Raw genomic sequence first — 19,046 nt, forward strand, 5'->3', positions numbered from 1 at the left:
AGGCTTCAAGAGTTGTTAACCTGCGTAGCTTCTGCTCCGATAATCTCACAGTACTAACCAGAGCATACAAAACTTTTGCCAGACCAATCCTTGAATACAGCTCATCTGTCGATAACCCACACCACATTTCAGACATTAGAAAGTGGCCAGAGATACTTTACGAGAAGAGCCCTCCAATCCTCTACTCACAACAGAATACCTTACGCAGCCAGACTTGAAATCCTAGGTTTAGAAAGCTTAGCACTACATCTTCGACATAACCTAAGCATAGCTCATAAAATCATCTACTACAACATCCTTCCTGTCAGTGACTACTTTAGCTTCAACTACAACGATACATGAGCACAGACAGATACAAACTCAAATTAAATCGCTCCAAACATGACTGTAGAAAATATAACTTCAACAACTGAGTAGTTAATACCTGGAACTCACAACCTGACTCTGTATTTTTTGTCACCAACCCCCCAAACTTTATCCTTTTACTATCCACTGTTGACTTAACTCGATTCCTATGTGCACATCTATAACAGCATGCCTACCGTCCCTGTCCTAATATTTCCCTCTTATTAGTACCCAGCTCATGTATATAAACAGCATTATATCTATGTATACTACCAATAAGTACTTGACAAAATAAAATAAATAATATTTGTGTTTTGATAAATGCTGTTTTAACTGCTTTTGACAATTTTGCCCAAGGATCTTTGCCTACAGATTCATGCACACATTTATTTTCACGCCTGAAAAAACTTCCTCGGGTTTCTAGCTTGTGGCTCTAGAGAGTCTTAACTCTCAAGAGACAGATCTTTCACTAGAATCTTTAGAAAATATAAGGAACTTTTTTTTCTCCTCGAAGACAAAGAATCTCTTGAATCCACTGATCTTTGCCACATTATTTCAAAGGAAATAATGAGCTACAATGAAATATATTGAATATAGTTATTCAAATGATTATAGATCCACCTCTTAAGTGGTATCTTGATATCAGTAGCCGTGGTGCATGAAATTGATTCATCTTCTATTTGGAATAAAGACAGTAAATTTTTTGACAGAGGCATTGAGGTTATACTTCTAACCCTGAATGGAACAAATTGCTGTAGCCAACTTACTGTGAGAAAACACTGTGAGGACAACTCACCATGAAACAATTAAACAATTCAATGTAATTATTAAAATAGTTTAAAAAAATTTTAATTTATCATCTCTTTGTTGGTTACTCTGGCTGTCCATGGTATACACAATAATTTACATCAGCACCATAGTTCAAATTCATTATCTTTTAAAATGCTTTGATTCATTGTCCACCTTTACCTCTTCCTCTGTCCTCTCCCTATCACTTTTAACAGATTGTGGTCTGCCCATGTATTTGTTGTTATCTCTACCTTTTGAATGTCTATTCTCAATCCCATCCATACCATGTCTATTCTTGACCATGATTGATGTGTGTTTGAGTATTATATTGATTGTTCTTTAAATATGATTCTCTCCTTGTATCTTGTAAATCTAATTCTTGTACCATCTTAAAGAATGTGTTTAAAAGTGTTCTTTATTTTTTCTGATTTCTTTTACTATTTCTGTAGTCTTTTTTGGCATCTACAATGGCATTAAATTACTCTGTTAAACATACATTTTCATAATCTATTTCAGTTATTTTTATATAGTCTTCTAAAAAAGTCTTCCTGTTTATTTTTGGAGCATATATTGCAATAAGAAGTATTACTTTCAGATTTATTGATATCTTCATCATTAATATTCTTCCTTCACCATCCACATATATTTGTTTGGGATTTAAACATTCTTTGCTGTATATAGCTATTCTTCTCTTCTTTTGATGCACTAATGACATGTATAACTTCCCAATTTTGGGGTATTCTAGTAGCTTACCATGTTGTTCCTTAATATGGACTTCTTGAAGACAGACTATATCCAATTCTAATCTTTGTAATTTTATCAACATTTTTTGTCAGTGAGTTCAATCCATTAATATTGATTGATAACATCCTAACTTCCTCCTCAAGTGTATATGGGTCTTGCTCTTCTGGTTGTTCTTATCTGTCTCTCTGAATTTTTATTCTTGCACCTTCTTGTTCCCCTTGGTTGCTTTCCACCCATGTTCTTTTTGTTCTACCTCTTTTTCTTTTGATTGCTGTTTCTCTTGACTCTTACTTTCTGTTTCCTCCATATTCTCCTGGTTTTCATCCATCATAAAGTGATGTTCAAAAAATTCATGTGCGTTATCTAGAATATCGATCTTGAATTTCTTATCTTGCCATGAGGTCAAGATTACTTCTGGTATCAACCATTTGAACAACACATTATATTTAATCAATTGCATGGTCAGGAATTGATATTGTCTCCTTTATTCCCTGGGTGTCTGGTTTAGAATTTGGATTTCTTTTTTTATACATTATGGGTTATTTTTTATACTTCATCTCTTATTGTTTTTTTTGGTGAACCTCACATGGACCTCCCTTGACAGTTTGCGTCCTCTTGCATAATTTGTGTGTATTCTATAAACTTCATCAATGTCTCTTTGTATATCTTGTTTGTTTTTCTGTAGTGTGACCCTAAGCAAGTCTGTCATAATCACAGCCAGTTCCTCCTCTTTGTTTTCTACTATACTTTGGAAGCATTTCCATTTCCATTTCAAGAAAAACAATTGTATCTTCCAGTTTCCTATTGCCAAGCTGAGCTTTTGTTCCATTATTTCCATCTTCTTTTCTGTTTGTTCTGTTCTTATTTCTACCATTTGTATTCTCTGTTCATTCTTGGTTATTGTTTATTGTATCTTCCCTATTTTATCATCCATCTTTTGGATCTCTCCCTTCACTTCTCCCATCTTATTTTCTTATCTCCTTATAGTTTCTTGATATTGTCTCCTGTGTCTTTGGCATGGTTTCCTGTATCATTTGCAGCATTGCCTGTAAGCTCTGCCTGTTCTACATGGAACTTGCTTTCTCCATGTCAAGCATGCTGTCTATTGAACGTTGATTCAATGGGGATGATATTGCTGATGCTGGGGTCAATGCTGCTTTCTTTCCTATTTTTGTAATTATTGATATACTTGTCATCTTTAAGAATTGAACAGTATTTTTCCACAATAACATACAGTAATTGGTAAATCTTAAATACTTGCTGATTAATCCTTTCTAATTGATAAGGAGTAATATTTTAACCAGTCTTTGGGTCTTTCAAACATCTCTAATATTTATGTATTTTCTCTGTCTTCTTTTTTCTTTAACAGTCTAGTTTATATTTCATAATTTATTTATCTCCTTATTGTCATTCTTTTAGCAATCCTCCAGTTGTAAGATTTATAATTTATAATCCGTATGGGCCCCAAATCCCCACAGGTCTCACAATAATGTCTAATTACTTATGTAGTTTTCAACTTTGACCAAATCTCTTTTTTCTCTTTAATACCATATAATCCCATTAACACCTTTTTTGTTATTATTATGAGGATTGCATCAGTCACTTTGCTTAATCCAACAATTCTTCTTGTCCCTAGATGGTGCTCTTCTCCTTTTTAAAGTTACTCCTAGAAAAGGTCTTCCAAAATTTTATATTCAGTCACAATTTGCATAAATAAGATATAAAATATTTATAAATTCTTAAAGGTTAATCTGGTCTTCCTCCTCTTTAGTGTGATCAGTCCACTATGCTTTTTTCCTGATCTATCAACAGCTGTCAGCAACTGACAAATACTATCAAATACTGTCAGAAGTTCCAACCACTTGATTGCAACTGTTTCTTGCGGCGGAAATCCCACTTTCTCTGCTTCTGTTTTAAATCGGTGTAAATCCTTTGCAAAGCCTTAGAAACACAAGTCTTCACTGGTATATTCATGTTCCTTCTTATTCTTTCTTGTGAAATCTTGTCTGGCTGTCATGACTCCAAATCTGCCATTATGGCCAACTTCTTTCCTGCCAGCATTAAGGAGCTTTCCCTTTGTTTTGGCAGGAGATCATCCTTCTCCACACCATCTTTAGGGCTTCCCCTCTATTTTGCTAACCCCTCCAAGGTTAGTGTTGCCCAATTTTGGACTCCAGGTGGGAAAAATCATGTAAAGTAAATGAAGTTCTGTTTCCTTGCTCTCCTTCATTGTGACATCAACACCAGAAGCACACACACACCCAAATTAACCAGTTGACAATCACCTGAATTTTGAACACATTATCATGGGGATGCTGCAAAATGAAAAACAGTCATAAGTCACTTTTTTCAATATTGTTGTAACTTTGAACTGTCACCAAATGAACTGTTGTAAATTGAAAACTACTTGTATTCTTTTAGAATTGCCTGAAGATTCTGAGAACTTGGAAATGCTTTGGTGGTACACTTCTTCATCCACAGCAGATGTTTTTAAGTCTGTAGCCCACTGGTGAGACTGAATAGTGTGTTAGTGTCTGAGATAGAGTGGAGGTCCATCCACAATAAATCATGCAAAAGTCCAAAGCAGAGATCCTCGGACTTTGTAAACTGGTAAGCCTGTTGGAATTTTGAGAGCCTTTAATGAGTACAGTCTCAAAATTTTTGATTATCCCTGGCTAATCATAGAACATCCATAGACTAGAAAGAATTCCCCCTCTATTACTGCTTATCATTGTTACTTTCAACTCTACTTTCCATCAAATAATTTTATTGAAACATTCTGTCATTTTGTTTATTATAGGCATGTTGGGATTTTTTTTTTTTACTAAAAGTATGTGAAAAATTTTGTTACAGTAATAGTAAATGTAGGCCAATGACTTGCTTTGTACTATGTCAGATTTCAATTCGGGGGGGTGGGGTGAATTCAAAAAAATTAAAATTAATAAGTATTGATACTGATAGACTCCAAGGAATACCAGCATTTACAAGCACCTTGGTGGAGATGCAAAGTTGTCACCACCACCACCACCATCATCATAGTTGGAAGGGACCTTGTAAGTCTTCTAGTCCAATCCCCTGCTCAATTAAACCTCCCACCAAAGCTGGAATGGATGGTAGATCTCTTAATTAAGACCCACTTCTTGCCAAAATGAATAGATACTGATTTGCACTTCACATCAAAATTACATAAACATTTTTCATATTTTAACAATTAGTTTGCTCTCAAGAGAGGCCAGGACCTATTTGGTCTCAAGAGAAATCAGGGCATATTGGAAGTTTCACAAAGGTATGAATATTGGGAGATAATATTTCATCAATTCCAAATAAATGAAATAGCCTTCATATATCATGATAAATACTTTGCTTTAAATTAACAGAAGACCCTGTTGGACAGAATAGATCAAAACAATTATTTAGGAGCCAATCCTATCAATCTGAGCGGTCACCTCTAAATTTACAGTAATGATCCATAGTATTTGGGGATAGAGATATTACTGATATATGAATTTTCAATCATTTCACTCCTGCTGCGTTAGAATTAGCAGGATTAAAAGTGATGTTAGTGTTTATCCCTCAGAGATATACCTACATATCCCTACACATCCCTGCAGCATTTCCCTTTCTAATAATTATTGTTACATAAAGGGAAAAAAAGTATAAGCAAGAAAAGAAAAGAAGAATCTATATCTTTCATGATGCATCTCCATAATTTTCCAGCCTTTCGTCATATCCATCTTCTGCTTCATACATTTCCTTTTCCCTGTAAACCTCTCACCACTTTTTTATTTTTAAAGATTTCATCAAGTGCATCCAACCATGACTTTCTCAGCCTTCCCCCTCCATCTGAGCTTTTCACTCTTCCTTCACATATGTGCTTTGCAATTTAATCCTGATTTGAGTTGTATTTGGAAGGGTATTTTAAACCAGATCAAGAGGCCTTTTAAATCTTCGTGGCTGGAGGTATGGATGGAAAGCTCAAGTATAACCCTTTCTAAACACAAATAAAAAGTAACCAAAAAAAGCTTCTTCCAACATATTTAAAACAAGAAAAAAAATCAAGGAAACAATTGGTCCATTTCAGGGAGAAAGTGGCAAGAAGGTGACAAGCAACAGGGAGAAAGCAGAGCTACTGAACATGTTTTTTGCATCTGTCTTTACACAAAGGGAAAAAACAGTCCAACCTATCAAAAACAGCATCACAAATAACATACAGTATTAGGAACACAAGTTAAAATAGGGAAGAAAATGGTAAAGGAACATCTGTCTACCCTAGATTAATTCAAATCACTAGGACCAGATGGATTACACCCCAAGGTTCTGAAGGAATTGGCAGATGAAATCTCAGAACCACTGAACTATATCTTTCAAAGATCCTGGAGCACCGGGGAACTGCTAGAGGACTGGAAAAGAACAGATGCAGTTCCCATCTTCAAGTAAGTGGGAGGAAACAGATCCAGGAAACTACAGACCTATCAGCCTGACCTCAATACCAGGGAAGATTTTGGAAAAGATAATCAAGCAACAGATCAACGAACACCTAAAAAACAAACAAAGTAATATCTAAAAGCCAAAGGTTTGTTAGAAACAGATAATGCCAGACTAATCTTATAGCATTCTTTGACAAAGTGACAAAATTAGTGGATCAGGAGAATGTTGTTGATGTGGTTTACTTGGACTTCAGTGAGGTTTTTGACAAAGTAGACCATAACGTACTACTAAATAAAGTAGAAAAATGTGGGGTGGACAGCAATATCACCAGATTGATTCAAAACTGCTAACCAACCACACTCAATGTGTAGTGCTCAACAGAACTACATCTACATGGAAGGATGTATGCAGTGGAGTAACCCAAGGCTCTGTTTTAGGCCCAGTATCTTCAACATCTTCATCAATGACTTGGACAAGGGGATAGATGGGTAACTTATCAAATTTGCAGATGACACCAAACTGGCAAGAATAGCCAGCACTCCAGAAGATAGGCGGAAAATACAGAAGGATCTTGACAAACTTGAACAATGGGCGCTATCTAACAAAATGAAATTCAATGGTGAAAAAAGTCAGGTTCTACATTTAGGCAAGAAAAACAAAATGCTCGATACAGTATATGTGGTACATTGCTCAACCATTTAAATATGAGCCAGCAGTGTGTGGCAGGGATAGAATCAAGATCACATGAAGTGTTAATACCACTTTATAAGGCGTTGGTAAGGCCACACTTGGAATAGGGCATTCAGTTTTGGTCGCCACAATGCAAAAAGGATGTTGAGACTCTAGAAAAAGTGCAGAGAAGAGAAAACCCAGGACCCAGAAGGGAAAAAAATTCAAATGTTTTCTACCGGTTCTGCGTACCTGACAATTCCCGTAGGAGCCCACCACTGGTGCTAAAGTGCTAAAGAAGATACAGTACTAGATTGTGCAGAAATGAATAGCTTGACAATGAAGATTAAAGGAAAAGAAGATTCTGAATATTATAAAATATGGGTGAAATTTTATGTGTGGCTGGATAAGAAATTTAATTAGGAAAGAGATGGAGTAAAGATTAAAAAGAAAGGGAGGATTAGAAGTACTATTATTAACCCAGGTGTTGAGAATAGCAAAGAGCAGGGAGCTAGCACCAATAAAGCTTATATATCCAAGATAAACTCTAATGTCAGATTGAAAATAATAACATGATAATAAAAGCTTTGGTGAGATTACAAGATTGCGGAAAGAAACTGCCAGTCCGTTTCAATAAATGACTGTTAAATTTAGAAATATTTCACTCAGAGAAGGGTAAAGAAAGAAAGAGAGGAAGTAGAAAGGTAGGAGGAGATAGAGGGTGGAGAAGGAAGGGGGAGAGAAAGTTAAAGAAAGTAGACGGTTGAGGAGAAGAGGAAAGTTGAGTGATAAGATGATGGAAGTTCAGACTGGCAGATATTGATAATAATTATTTAGATTGAAGCCAAAGTAAAGTATTTTTGGTGATTTTTAATGATGCTTTGTTTATGGCGATGTAATAATTTTCTCCTCCTTTCTGTATGGAGGAGAAAAATAGATATAAAACTTGGAGGGGGGGAGAAGTATTTGGTGAAAATTTAATCAAGGAAAGAGCCCACCTGGAAATAAAGGAGAAATTTCTGGAAAATGACAACAATTAATCAATAGAAGAGCTTGCCTCCCAAAGTTGTGGCTGCTGAATCACTAGAGCAGTGGTGGCAAACCTTATTTTCCTCAAGTGTCCAAAGAGCATGGGTGTGCAGTCTCTCTGGATGCGCGAGTACCCACACCCATAATTCAATGCCTGGAGAGGACGAAAACAGTTTCCCCTGCCCTCTCGAGGCCGAAACGACCTCCTTCCCAACTCCTTCCCCAAGCTCCAAAGACTTCCCTGGATCCAGGGGAGGGTAAAAATGCTCAACCCTGTCCCTGTAGAGGCTCTCTGGAAGCCAAAAAACACCCTCCCAGAGCCCCTGGTCAAGCCGAAAAGCAGGTGAACAGCACATGCATGCATGTTGGAACTGATTAAGGGCAACAGCTCACGTGTCAGCAGATATGGTTCTGTGTGCCACCTGTGGCATCCGTACCATAGGTTCACCATCACTGCACTAGATGTTGAACTATAAAACCTCCAAAACCTTGCTGCCCTGAGATCAGGGGTGGGCCGCTAGCCAGAACAGGGGAACGCCCATTCCGTTGATGGCAATGGAGCGCGTAGGCTTGCTCCATTGCCATCTGGTGTGCACAGGCATAAAAAATACTGGGTCTTTTGCTTCTGCACATCTCTCTGCAGAGAGCTGCTGCCGCGAGAGGCACGGGGGGCGAGCAGAGCAAAAGGTGGCAGGGAACCACCATGACAGGTGCAGCGGTGTGTGTGTGAGTGGTGGTAGGCAGCAGCGAGTGCCCATTTACCTTTTTAAGCCTATTCCCAGATTTTTCGCTACTGCGCATGCGCAGAAGCAAACCCCCCCCCCCCCCCAGAAATCTCATCCACGCCTGAGATTCAGCTTCTGTGCATGCACAGAAGCTGAATCCCGCATGGGGCGCACGCACACAGGGCGTGGGGCGGACAGTGGGGGTGCACACGCTTCCAGCCTGTTCTGGTAGGGCTGGGAATGGTAGCCTCCCCCTGCCTGAACTTCTACGTTCTCTCCCCGTTCCTCTTCTCTAACTTCTGCCTGCTGTGGGGCACTCCCATATGCTGTTACTAAAAGGTTGCAGCAGGTACACAGTGCAGTGGAAGAACGTTACTCTGTTTTCACAGCAGCATGCCGCCATGAATAAACTGTAAGTGTGACCAGGAAATGCCATCTGTCACCATTCTGTAGATGCATTTGTATGATTCCCACACATTTTCAGAACTGACTAGAGTTCAAACAATTTATGCTAATTGGGTATATGAGTAGGTGGATGTGGAACTAAGCAAAAATCTTGATCAATTTGGCAATGTTGTTTCCACGTTGGAGAGCCAGTGGTGTTTATCTCAGGATGGCCATATTGCGGAGGAACTGTCTAGAGATAAAACACCTCACTCAACTGCAGAGCAGAAATTTAAAACACTGTCCATTTACCAACTCTTTAATGGACTTCACATAGCAGCCGCTTCAACGGGGCCACCTTTTGACACATACCTCCCAGAGATCAATAAGAGCACATAGAGTTGGCCTCATCCAGGTCCCGTCGACTAAGCAATGCAAGTCAACAGGACTGCGGGGGAGGGCCTTCTCTGTCCCTCTTCTCTGCCCCGGCTCTATGGAATCAACTCCCCCCTGATGTCCGTACTGCTCCCACCCTACTCCCACCCAAGGCACGAAGACCTGGCTTTGCTGGCAGGCGTAAGGGCCATAAACTAACAACCATCATGGCCAAATCATATGAATGGTATGTATGCATATTGTTGTGACTGTTCTATCATGGGTTTTTTAAATGAGGGTTTTATTGTTTTAGATTTTATATTCAACTTCTTTTTTTATTGTATTGTATTTATATTGTTTATTATAAGCTGCCCTGAGTCCTTCGGGTTTGGTGGCATAGAAGTCGAATTAGATAGATAGAGAGAGAGAGAGAGAGAGAGGGGGAGAGAGAGAGAGAGACAGACAGAGAGAGAGAGAGACAGACAGAGAGAGACAGAGAGAGAGACAGAGAGACAGAGAGACAGACAAGACAAGACAAGACAAGACAGACAGACAGACAGACAGACAGACAGACAGATAGATGCCCCAGATCCAGTATGGGATCATGCTCTCTTGGCCATGAACTCCTCAGACCTCGCTCTTAAAGAAAGTGGGTTGATGTCCACCAAAACCATAAGTCTGGAGAATTACACTGCCAATCCCAAAATGGAGTCAAGAAGTTCAGATAAGGAGGTTGCTGTGCATTAGGGAGGATGGTACCGGAGCAACTGACAGACAGGCATCCTGCCACCAAAGGCTAGAAATAGATGGAAATAATAGATGGGCAATAAGCCTGTGTGTGTACGTGGTGGGAAACAGGGAGGGGGGGGACTGACAGGTGATGGACTAGAGAAGCTTGGCACCAGTTTGTACCAGCATCAAGGCCAGGCACCCTGAGAAAGAATGTTGATTATCCCAAACATATAGCATTTTCAAAAACACTTCCGTTGAGTTCTGATTGGCTGAAGATGGATTGGTCATGGGAAGAAGGCTGAGACAAGGGGATACCTTTCTGTATCTTTTGAGTGTGGGAAACTCAAAGCTAGCCTAACTACTGCAGCCAACATCTTTTTAAATAAATGAACTTCTTGCTTCAACCATATGGAGTCGGGGGTCTTTCTCTCTTAAGGGATCAGACTGGAACAGATCTGACAGCAACAATCCCAATAAGCTCTAGAGCTCAACTTAATGGATAGGGTGTTATATCTAATAAGCCATGGTTCAACACTCTTGAAAGACATGAAATTCCTGAATGATGATTGCCATGCCTTCACCTTTGCCCCAGATGATGCCAAACCCAAGCAGAGTTAGCACACATCTCCAAAAGGGCATTCCCACTTCTGGACCCAGCCAGACCTAATATACCTATTAGTTAAGTCCTCTCATAAATGCTTAAATTACAAATGACATACCTATCTGGCATTTAGAACAAGGATGGCGAACCTATGGCACGGGTGCCACAGGTGGTACACGAAGCCATATCTGCTGGCACATGAGCCATTGCCCCAGCTCAGCAACAGCACACTAGCCAGCTGAGTTTTGGCTCATACAGAGGCTCTGGGAGGGCATTTTCAGCTTCCAGAGGGTCTCTGGGGAGATGGGGAGGGCATTTTTGCACTCCCTAGTCTCCAGGGAAGCCTCTGAAGCCTGAGAAGGGTAAAAAATGGGCCTACTGGGCCCACCAGAAGTTGGGCTTTCCCCCCAATTTTTGCCCTCCCAAGGCATTGAATTATGGTCGTGGGCACTCACACGGGCACGATAGTGTGTGCATACATGCTTTCGGTACCTGAGGGAAAAAGTGTGCCATCACTGATTTAGAAGCAGCAGCAGGAAACCAAGGCCTCTGAAGGTCTCTTAACTAGGGACAGGGACTGAGACCAAGGATCTGGAATACAAAAGACGTTGGCTCTATGTTCCATGAGAACAACCTGATCCTTGTCTCCCACCATATCTCCCCATGCCTATCATTATGATTAATACTTTTTCCAATTTGGAGCACATTTGACCATTTGAAGTTATAGTTTGGCAGTCTCAAGAAATAAAATCTTCTGAACCATAAACTTTTTGAGGCATTCTAGATCTGGCATTTCAAAAAGATCCAGAACACATCATGCAGGTTAGTTCAGTTCCTTCTCAATGAAAGTTTGATTACTGCTTGTTTGTTTGTTTGTTTGTTTGTTTGTTTGTTTGTTTGCTTGCTTGCTTGCTTGCTTGCTTGCTTGCTTGCTTGCTTGCTTGCTTGCTTGCTGGCTGGCTCGCTCGCTCACTTACTTATTTAAAATTTTTATACCGCCCTTCTCCTTAGACTCAGGGTGGCATACAACATGTTAGCAATAGCACTTTTTAACAGAGCCAGCCTATTGCCCCCACAATTCAGTCCTCATTTTACCCACCTCGGAAGGATGGAAGGGTGAGTCAACCTTGAGCCGGTGATGAGATTTGAACCGCTGACCTGCAGATCTACAGTCAGCTTCAGTGGCCTGCAGTACCTGCTGCGCCACCCCAGCTCTATTATACCTATTGTAGTCAATTATTGTCAATAACTTGGAATGCCTATCTTGGCTAATATTGACTAAACAAACATCCTTCACTCCAGTGATGGGCCACCAGTTGTCGTTGCTCATGGTGCGTTCTGTGAGTGCACGCATTTGGCACGCTCATTCACTTTCATGAGATTTGGCTGCTGCACATGCGTAGCAACCGAAATCTCATGGCAGTGTCCTCGCGCAAGCGAGATTTGGGTAAAAATCGTCGCTTTTTTGCTTCCTTGCAAGTGCAGAAGCAAAAAAGCAGCGATTTTTGCTGAAATCTCACTCACCCAAGGACCCTTCCACAAGATTTTGTCAATTTTCACTGGTTTTTTTTTTACTTCTGCACATGCGCAGAAGCAAAAGAGCAGTGATTTCCATCCAAATCTTGCTCACGCGAGGATGCTCCACATATGCGCGGAAGCAAAAAATTGGCAAAAATCGCCGGTATCTCACCGGTTGTGCACGTGCATGGCTCCAGACCTACTGGAACTGCGTACCTGGGTGCACAAGACCTAACAGAGCTGCTGCCCACCACTGCTGCTCTCTCTATTCTATGAAGAGTACAGATTACTTACTCAGCTCTTGTTTATTCTATTGTTGAGAAAAGAGGATTGTGTGGAAAGGTGAACTATTTTTGCCAGAAGAAAACTTTGATACCGAATTTTAAAATGTTTTTCTTTTTAAATTTGATTTAGAAGCAGCCAAACTATCAAAGGCCTTTTTTAAATTCAATACTGAATAGCTTTTAAATTAGTCAAAACACATGAATTACATATTTGGTTTGCTTTTGAAATTTTGCAACTAAAATTTGAATTTGGAGATTATCGAAATTTAATCTGGAAAAATTCAGAAAGAAGTGAACGGAATCAAAGGCTGCTCTGAATTTTTGTGTTGGTGACATCTGTTGGCGAGGCTGAAGCAGTTGTCGGTTGGATTTGTTATTCTTTCTTCACTGACTATGACCTTCAGGAGATGGAGCTGAGCAGATTGTTGCCATAACAGGTGATAAGGAGCAGCTGGGAACTTGCTGAGAACCAGAAGAAAATATTACTGATTTGAACTTTATTTCAATTTGGAAGGAGTAAAAGACAGACAGTTGGCTTTATTGGAGACACATTGGTCTTTTCAAATTTGGACAAGATGGAGGAAATAAGAGATTTATTCAAAGAGATTATGCAAGACATTTCTGACCGGAGAGATCAATATGGAAATGTTAATGTTGTTATTTCACCTGGAAGGTTTAACCAAGACTATATAGAAAATGATGAAGAGGAAGAAGAAGAGAGGAGCTATGAACAGCTGGAAAAAACTCCTCAACAGCAAGATAATGATGCAAATACAAAAACACTGCCCATTGAACTTTATTTTGAGATTGATCAAGGGAGTAAGGGATCCCAAAAGATAAATGATTTAGGAGGTATTAATATTAATTAAGCTTGGAAATATCAAAATAGATATAGAAATGTTAAGGTGGAAAGGTATAATAAATGTATTGAAGCATTGATTTAATTCTAATAGGTCATATGTTATATGACTACAATATTATGATAAATGTTTAACTAAAATATTGACCTGATTAGATTTTGGTCTTTTCTTTTTCTTTTTTCTTTTTTAGTTTGATTATTCTTAAATTATTTATTAATATTAATATTAATATTAGTAATAGTTTTTCGGTTCTTTTTTGTTGTCTTTTTTTACTATTATACTTTCTTTTTTTCTTAGCTTATAAGCTTTTTAATTTTATTTAGGAAGTGGTAGTAAGGGTTTCTAGAATACATGAGTAGGGGTAGTAAATATAATTGTTGAATTTTGTTTGTAAGAATAAGATGAAATTATTGTAATACGGTTAAAGGAAATCAATGTGGAATTTAATTAGATGAAAATTTTGATATCTGGGTGACAAAAGTAGAGGTCAAGGTTGGGGGGGTATGATAGATACCGAAAATAATTTAATTTGGAACTATTTAACTTTTGGGGGGGACAGTTTATGATTTACTAACTAAATACTGTTTTTATTGTAACCCAACTATTTTGAAATGTATGGGAAAAAGTTTGTATGGAGGAAAAATTAAAAAAAATTACCACCCTCCCTCAAAAAAGAGCAAAGATTAAATTAGCATCACACGTTCACCTATACCTTGACACGATCTGTCTGTATATTAACCTGTTACTAGTTAGCTATCTTCTGGGTCATTCAATTATTGTAATTGTGCACACAAGATGTTTGCTTTAAGAATAAACACAGCTGTACAAGGAGGAGACTTCTCAGCTCAGAGAGAACCTCTTAGCTTGGAAAAGCTTTGCTCAGAAGTCATGTCTCCTTGTCCATGATTACTACATCTATTATAACAGCCATTTGTCGAATGCACCTTCCAGAAGCATCTCAATAATTCAAATGTCTCTGCAAAAAGAGATATTTGGAATAGACATTACAATATTGCTGTAGGGGATGACAAGACTGAGCCTGAGGGAGGGGTGAAATACATCATCCATCTCCAGTCCTTTTCCACCCACAAAAGTTCTAAGCCTTCCTTGAATTCTCTTGACTCTTATCTACCACCAGTTCATCTTGATCATTAGTAGTTCAGATTCTTGTCAAGAAGTAAATTTAGTTTGAACAATCTCAATTCCTGATTTCTTGTGCCAGACATTTGCTTTTTGTTGTATTTGTTTACCTACTAAATAAGATCATTGATTTGATTCTTTTGTAGTACTGTAGAATACCACAGGAAAAAGAGCACAGGAGTTACTAAAAACATGAATTAAACTTAAGGTGATGTCACCTTGATTCTTGTTGATGTAAAAGGGAGGGAGGAAAAATATACTAGCAGAATCTAGAAAATCTATTTTGGTAAAGTGGAGTTCTAGTCAACCTTATGAATTTTGTTTTCTGATGAGCCTCCCTTAAAGGATTGACAGATATTCAAGATGTTACTCAGTGAATGACCAATTTTTATCAAAAGACTGAAAAAAACTAGAAAAACTTAGCATTTTAATCTGAAATGGAGAAGCACCCCAATTCCAATTCCTTAGATGCTGCTGGAGATTAGAAGATCAGTGTAAGAATACATTTTTGGAGTGTATTTTTATGCAACAACTACAGTAGTATTCAGCTAGTAAACGGCAGTGTTTACAAATTTGGATCTAAGGTATATAATCTATATTCTTTTGTTCTAAATAGAATTTCCTGTTTCCTGTTACAGTTAAGCAATTAAGTAGTAAAGCACATGGTGACAATACTCCTTGTTTGATCTGTGGTGCTATATACAAACAGAATTTCTAACCATCAGCAATCAGAAAAGGGAACAAAGATCCTCACATACAACAACAGGAGAAGAAGTAAGAAGCCTTACCTCTTTCTGGTGGTATTTTATTGCTACCTTTAGCTTGGCCAAATCATGGCACTTCTGGGGATCTAACTCCTCACTCTGATCATCCCTGTGGTTCAAGATGATTTCCAGTTCTCGGGAGCTGCGTGCCTGATCCAGTAGGTCTTTTGCAAACCGCTTGCACTGCTGGGAAAGCTCCTCATATTCAGCCTTGAATTCATTCTCCACCTTGCTGAGTTCCTTCAGCTCCCAACCCAGCCGAAAGGCTGTCAAGATTGGGTCCTCGCTGGATAAGGCGATGAGTGAAGGACTGGCCAAAGCTTTATAGATGTTTAGCCTCGATCTGGAATGCCTCAGGCTGTCCACCTCTGAACTGGAAACACATTCTACGCAGTTGCATCGGATCTGATGTGGCCGTGGGATGGTGACCCGTCTTTGGACAAGCAGCTTTATGATCTCGTAGTTGTTGGTATGAGCAGCCAACATGATAGGGGTGATATCAGGGGTGAACTCCGAAAATTGGGTGTCCATCATTAATGTGGGAACCTAGGTAAAATCAGTTCAGGCTGTTAACATATTTCCTGTACAAGTGCTTTATAATCACAGCATATCAAAAGGAAGGTTCAAATGGCCACACAACATCTATTTCACTTCACCAACACTACAATCAGTGTTTAAAAATATATATTGTAAGACTCCTATGAATCCCAGAGAGGAAAGTTGAATAAACATTTCAAAAGGTGATCAACTGTTGCCATACTGTTGCACAGAAAACTACATGAATTGTTCATTAAATAATCTAGAATCAAACTTTTGTAGTCAGCAGATGTAGTCCTCAATAGTTGACCTTGCCTGATCTCAAACAGCTAACCGGATTCAAACTAGATTAGTATTGAAATGGCAAACCATCAGAAAATCCTTGGCTTGCAGACTGGATGGGAAAGTTAAAAATAAAAACACCCTTGAAGAAGAACAACTGACCCTCGAGTTCTTGGTCTCAACCCACCCCCAAGGATGCTTCTGCGCATTCACAGAAGTGTTGCATAAACCAGTGGGAAAAATATTTACAACTCACCATTCCTACACATGCTTGAGGTCCATCCCACCCCCCCAGTTTAGATGAAATTTTTGTGTTTAGGCATGAGCAATAAATTAACTTAACTAGAAAGTAACATGTAACATGATTTCTTGCACCTAATAGCTAAGGAAATAACATTGTTATGTATGTGGGATAATTATAATTATAATTATTTATTAGATTTTTATGCCTCCCTTCTCTGAAAACTTGGGGCGGCTTACGGAGTAAATATAAAAACACAATGTACAGTACAAATCTAATACATTAAAAAAACTATAGCTAAAAACCCTATGTATAATAATAATACTAATAATAATAATAATAATAAAGCAACACATAACTCCAAAGACATTTAGAACAGGAAATTTTGAGTGGTACCTGAAAGTAAGGGACTAATCTAGCTTACAGAGAATTAACTACTTGGGGGGGGGGCAGGCTTCTACCCAGTCCAGGTTTGGTTCCAAGAATGCCAAAATAGGGGAACATAACCCTTGACATTCTCACTTGGACATCACAGACATAGAATAATAGAGTTGGAAGGGATCTTAGAGGTCTTTTAGTCCAACCTCCAGCTTGAACAGGAGATCTTATACCAGGGGTCTACAACCTGAAATACTCAAAGAGCCATTTGGATTTGTTTCCTGAAAAGAAAACACTGAGAGCCAATAATTTAAAAACCAGTGTGACCAGGTGGGTGTGGCCAACTCAATGTCACTCTCTCCCACTTAGTCATATGATACCACCACCTCTGCCATGCCTACCCAGCTGGTCATTAGAGTAGCAAGCTAGTTGTTAAATTATTTGCCATACCCAGCCCTGACTCACCCCTCCCCTCCTAGCCTCCCTCTGTTTCTCTCTCTCTCTGCATCTCTGTCCGTCTGTCTGTCTGTCTCTGCCTCTCTGTCTCTGTCTCTCTCTTGCTCTGTATGTCTCTATTTGTCTCTATATCTACCTACCTACTATCTATCTATCTATCTATCTATCTATCTATCTATCTATCTATCTTTCTATCTTTCTATCTTTCTATCTTTCTATCATCTTTCTCTGTGTATCTCTCTCTCTCTCTCTCTCTCTCTCTCTCTCTCTGTGTGTGTGTCTCGCTGCCTAACAAACTGCAGCAGGAAATGGCAGGTCTTTGTTGATGCTTGGTTGTGCCTTGATCACTCAGGGAGATGCGCAACCTTCTCTCCACCCTGAGACAATGGCCTGACATGCGCCCTAGCTGACATCACTGCTATTGACAGGGGAAATAGGGTGGGGTGGCATTGTAGCTCTGTGTTGTGTAATGAGCTCCAGGAATAGGAGGGGGCCCCGGTCTCCCCACTGTGAAGCACGCTAAATTTCACTGTGCTGGGCAAGGTTCTGCGAGAGCAGCAGGCAGTCCATGGAGATGGCAGCAGCAGCGGCATCAGCCACTTCTCTCCACAGAAGAGGGATAAAAGAGCCACATGCGGCTCTGGAGCTGTGGGTTGCCAAGCCCTGATCTAGAGTGAGGTGTTCAAGCTGAATGCAAACCTAGCTCCTCTTTTGTTCCCAGTTAAACACCGGCTAACGTTTCCAAGACATTTTTCTAGAGAAAGTCATCCTCTAGCATTTTTTTCCTCTTCCATCAGCTCCATCCATCTCCAAAGACCTTGGTAAAACCCTACAATACTTTCACTCACCCAGTCCAATCCACATGAAGCCAATTTGCTCAATGTCAAAAAGATATGCTTCAATCTTAAGGAATTATGAGACTTTTGGTGACCCAACAATTCAAAGTTCGGAGAGTGGGATGCAAAAGGGAAAATGTGAGAATCCCTAAGTGTGAATGTATATGTGGTGCCACAAAACTGCTGAATCTCTCATGACAATCTAGCTTGAGGTTCAGTCCCCATTCCATCCGCAGGATATATATGCCACAATTTTATTTCAGTGCTCAGGATACTGTGAGTCAGCTTTGACGTGTCTTGAATAAAGAACAAGGCAGAATAGACCATGGAGAGAAATTTATTTGTTTGCTTGTTTGTTTTGTCAAGTACGTATTGGTAGTATATAAAGATATAACATTTCCACCCATTGCTTCTTGTTCTACCCCTAGGTGCTTTGAAGACAACCTCTGAGCCTAGAACCCTCTTGGCGTTTTTTGCAGCTGCTGTACACTGCTGGCTCATATTTAAATGGCTGTCCACTAGAACTCCAAGATCCCTCTCACAGTTTATTTATTTAATTGGATTTGTATGCCACCCCTCTCTGAGGACTCGGGGCGGCTCATAGCATATACAAAAACAGAACAATAATATAAATCCAATTAATACTACATTAAAAACAACTATTAAATTCAATTAAAAGAAAGTAAAACCTATCAAACCAATCATTCAACACTCATACATAAAACATTCAATGATCAGGGGGAAGATCTAAAAGTCTCAAGCCTGGTGGCAAAGATGAGCTTTTAAGATCTTTCAGAAGGTGAGGAGGGTGGGGGCAGTGAGAATCTCTTGGGGGAGCTGATTCCAGAGGGTCGGGGCTCCCACAGAGAAGGCTCTTCCCCTAGGTCCCACCAGCCGACATTGTTTGGTCGACGGGACCCTAAGGAGGC

General features: G+C 39.4%; 1 protein-coding gene across 1 annotated transcript in view; it reads right to left on the reverse strand.

Moving 5' to 3' along the window:
- The window catches only part of TRPC5 (transient receptor potential cation channel subfamily C member 5), a 230,193-nt gene that overhangs the window by 164,129 nt on the left and 47,018 nt on the right, over nucleotides 1-19,046 (reverse strand). The window contains exon 2 of the mRNA XM_070759586.1: nucleotides 15,412-15,933. Coding sequence (XP_070615687.1) covers nucleotides 15,412-15,933 — 522 coding nt within the window. The remainder of the gene's footprint in view (nucleotides 1-15,411; nucleotides 15,934-19,046) is intronic.

Source organism: Erythrolamprus reginae, chromosome 8, assembly GCF_031021105.1.
Source record: "Erythrolamprus reginae isolate rEryReg1 chromosome 8, rEryReg1.hap1, whole genome shotgun sequence".
Taxonomy (NCBI): Eukaryota; Metazoa; Chordata; class Lepidosauria; order Squamata; family Dipsadidae; genus Erythrolamprus; species Erythrolamprus reginae.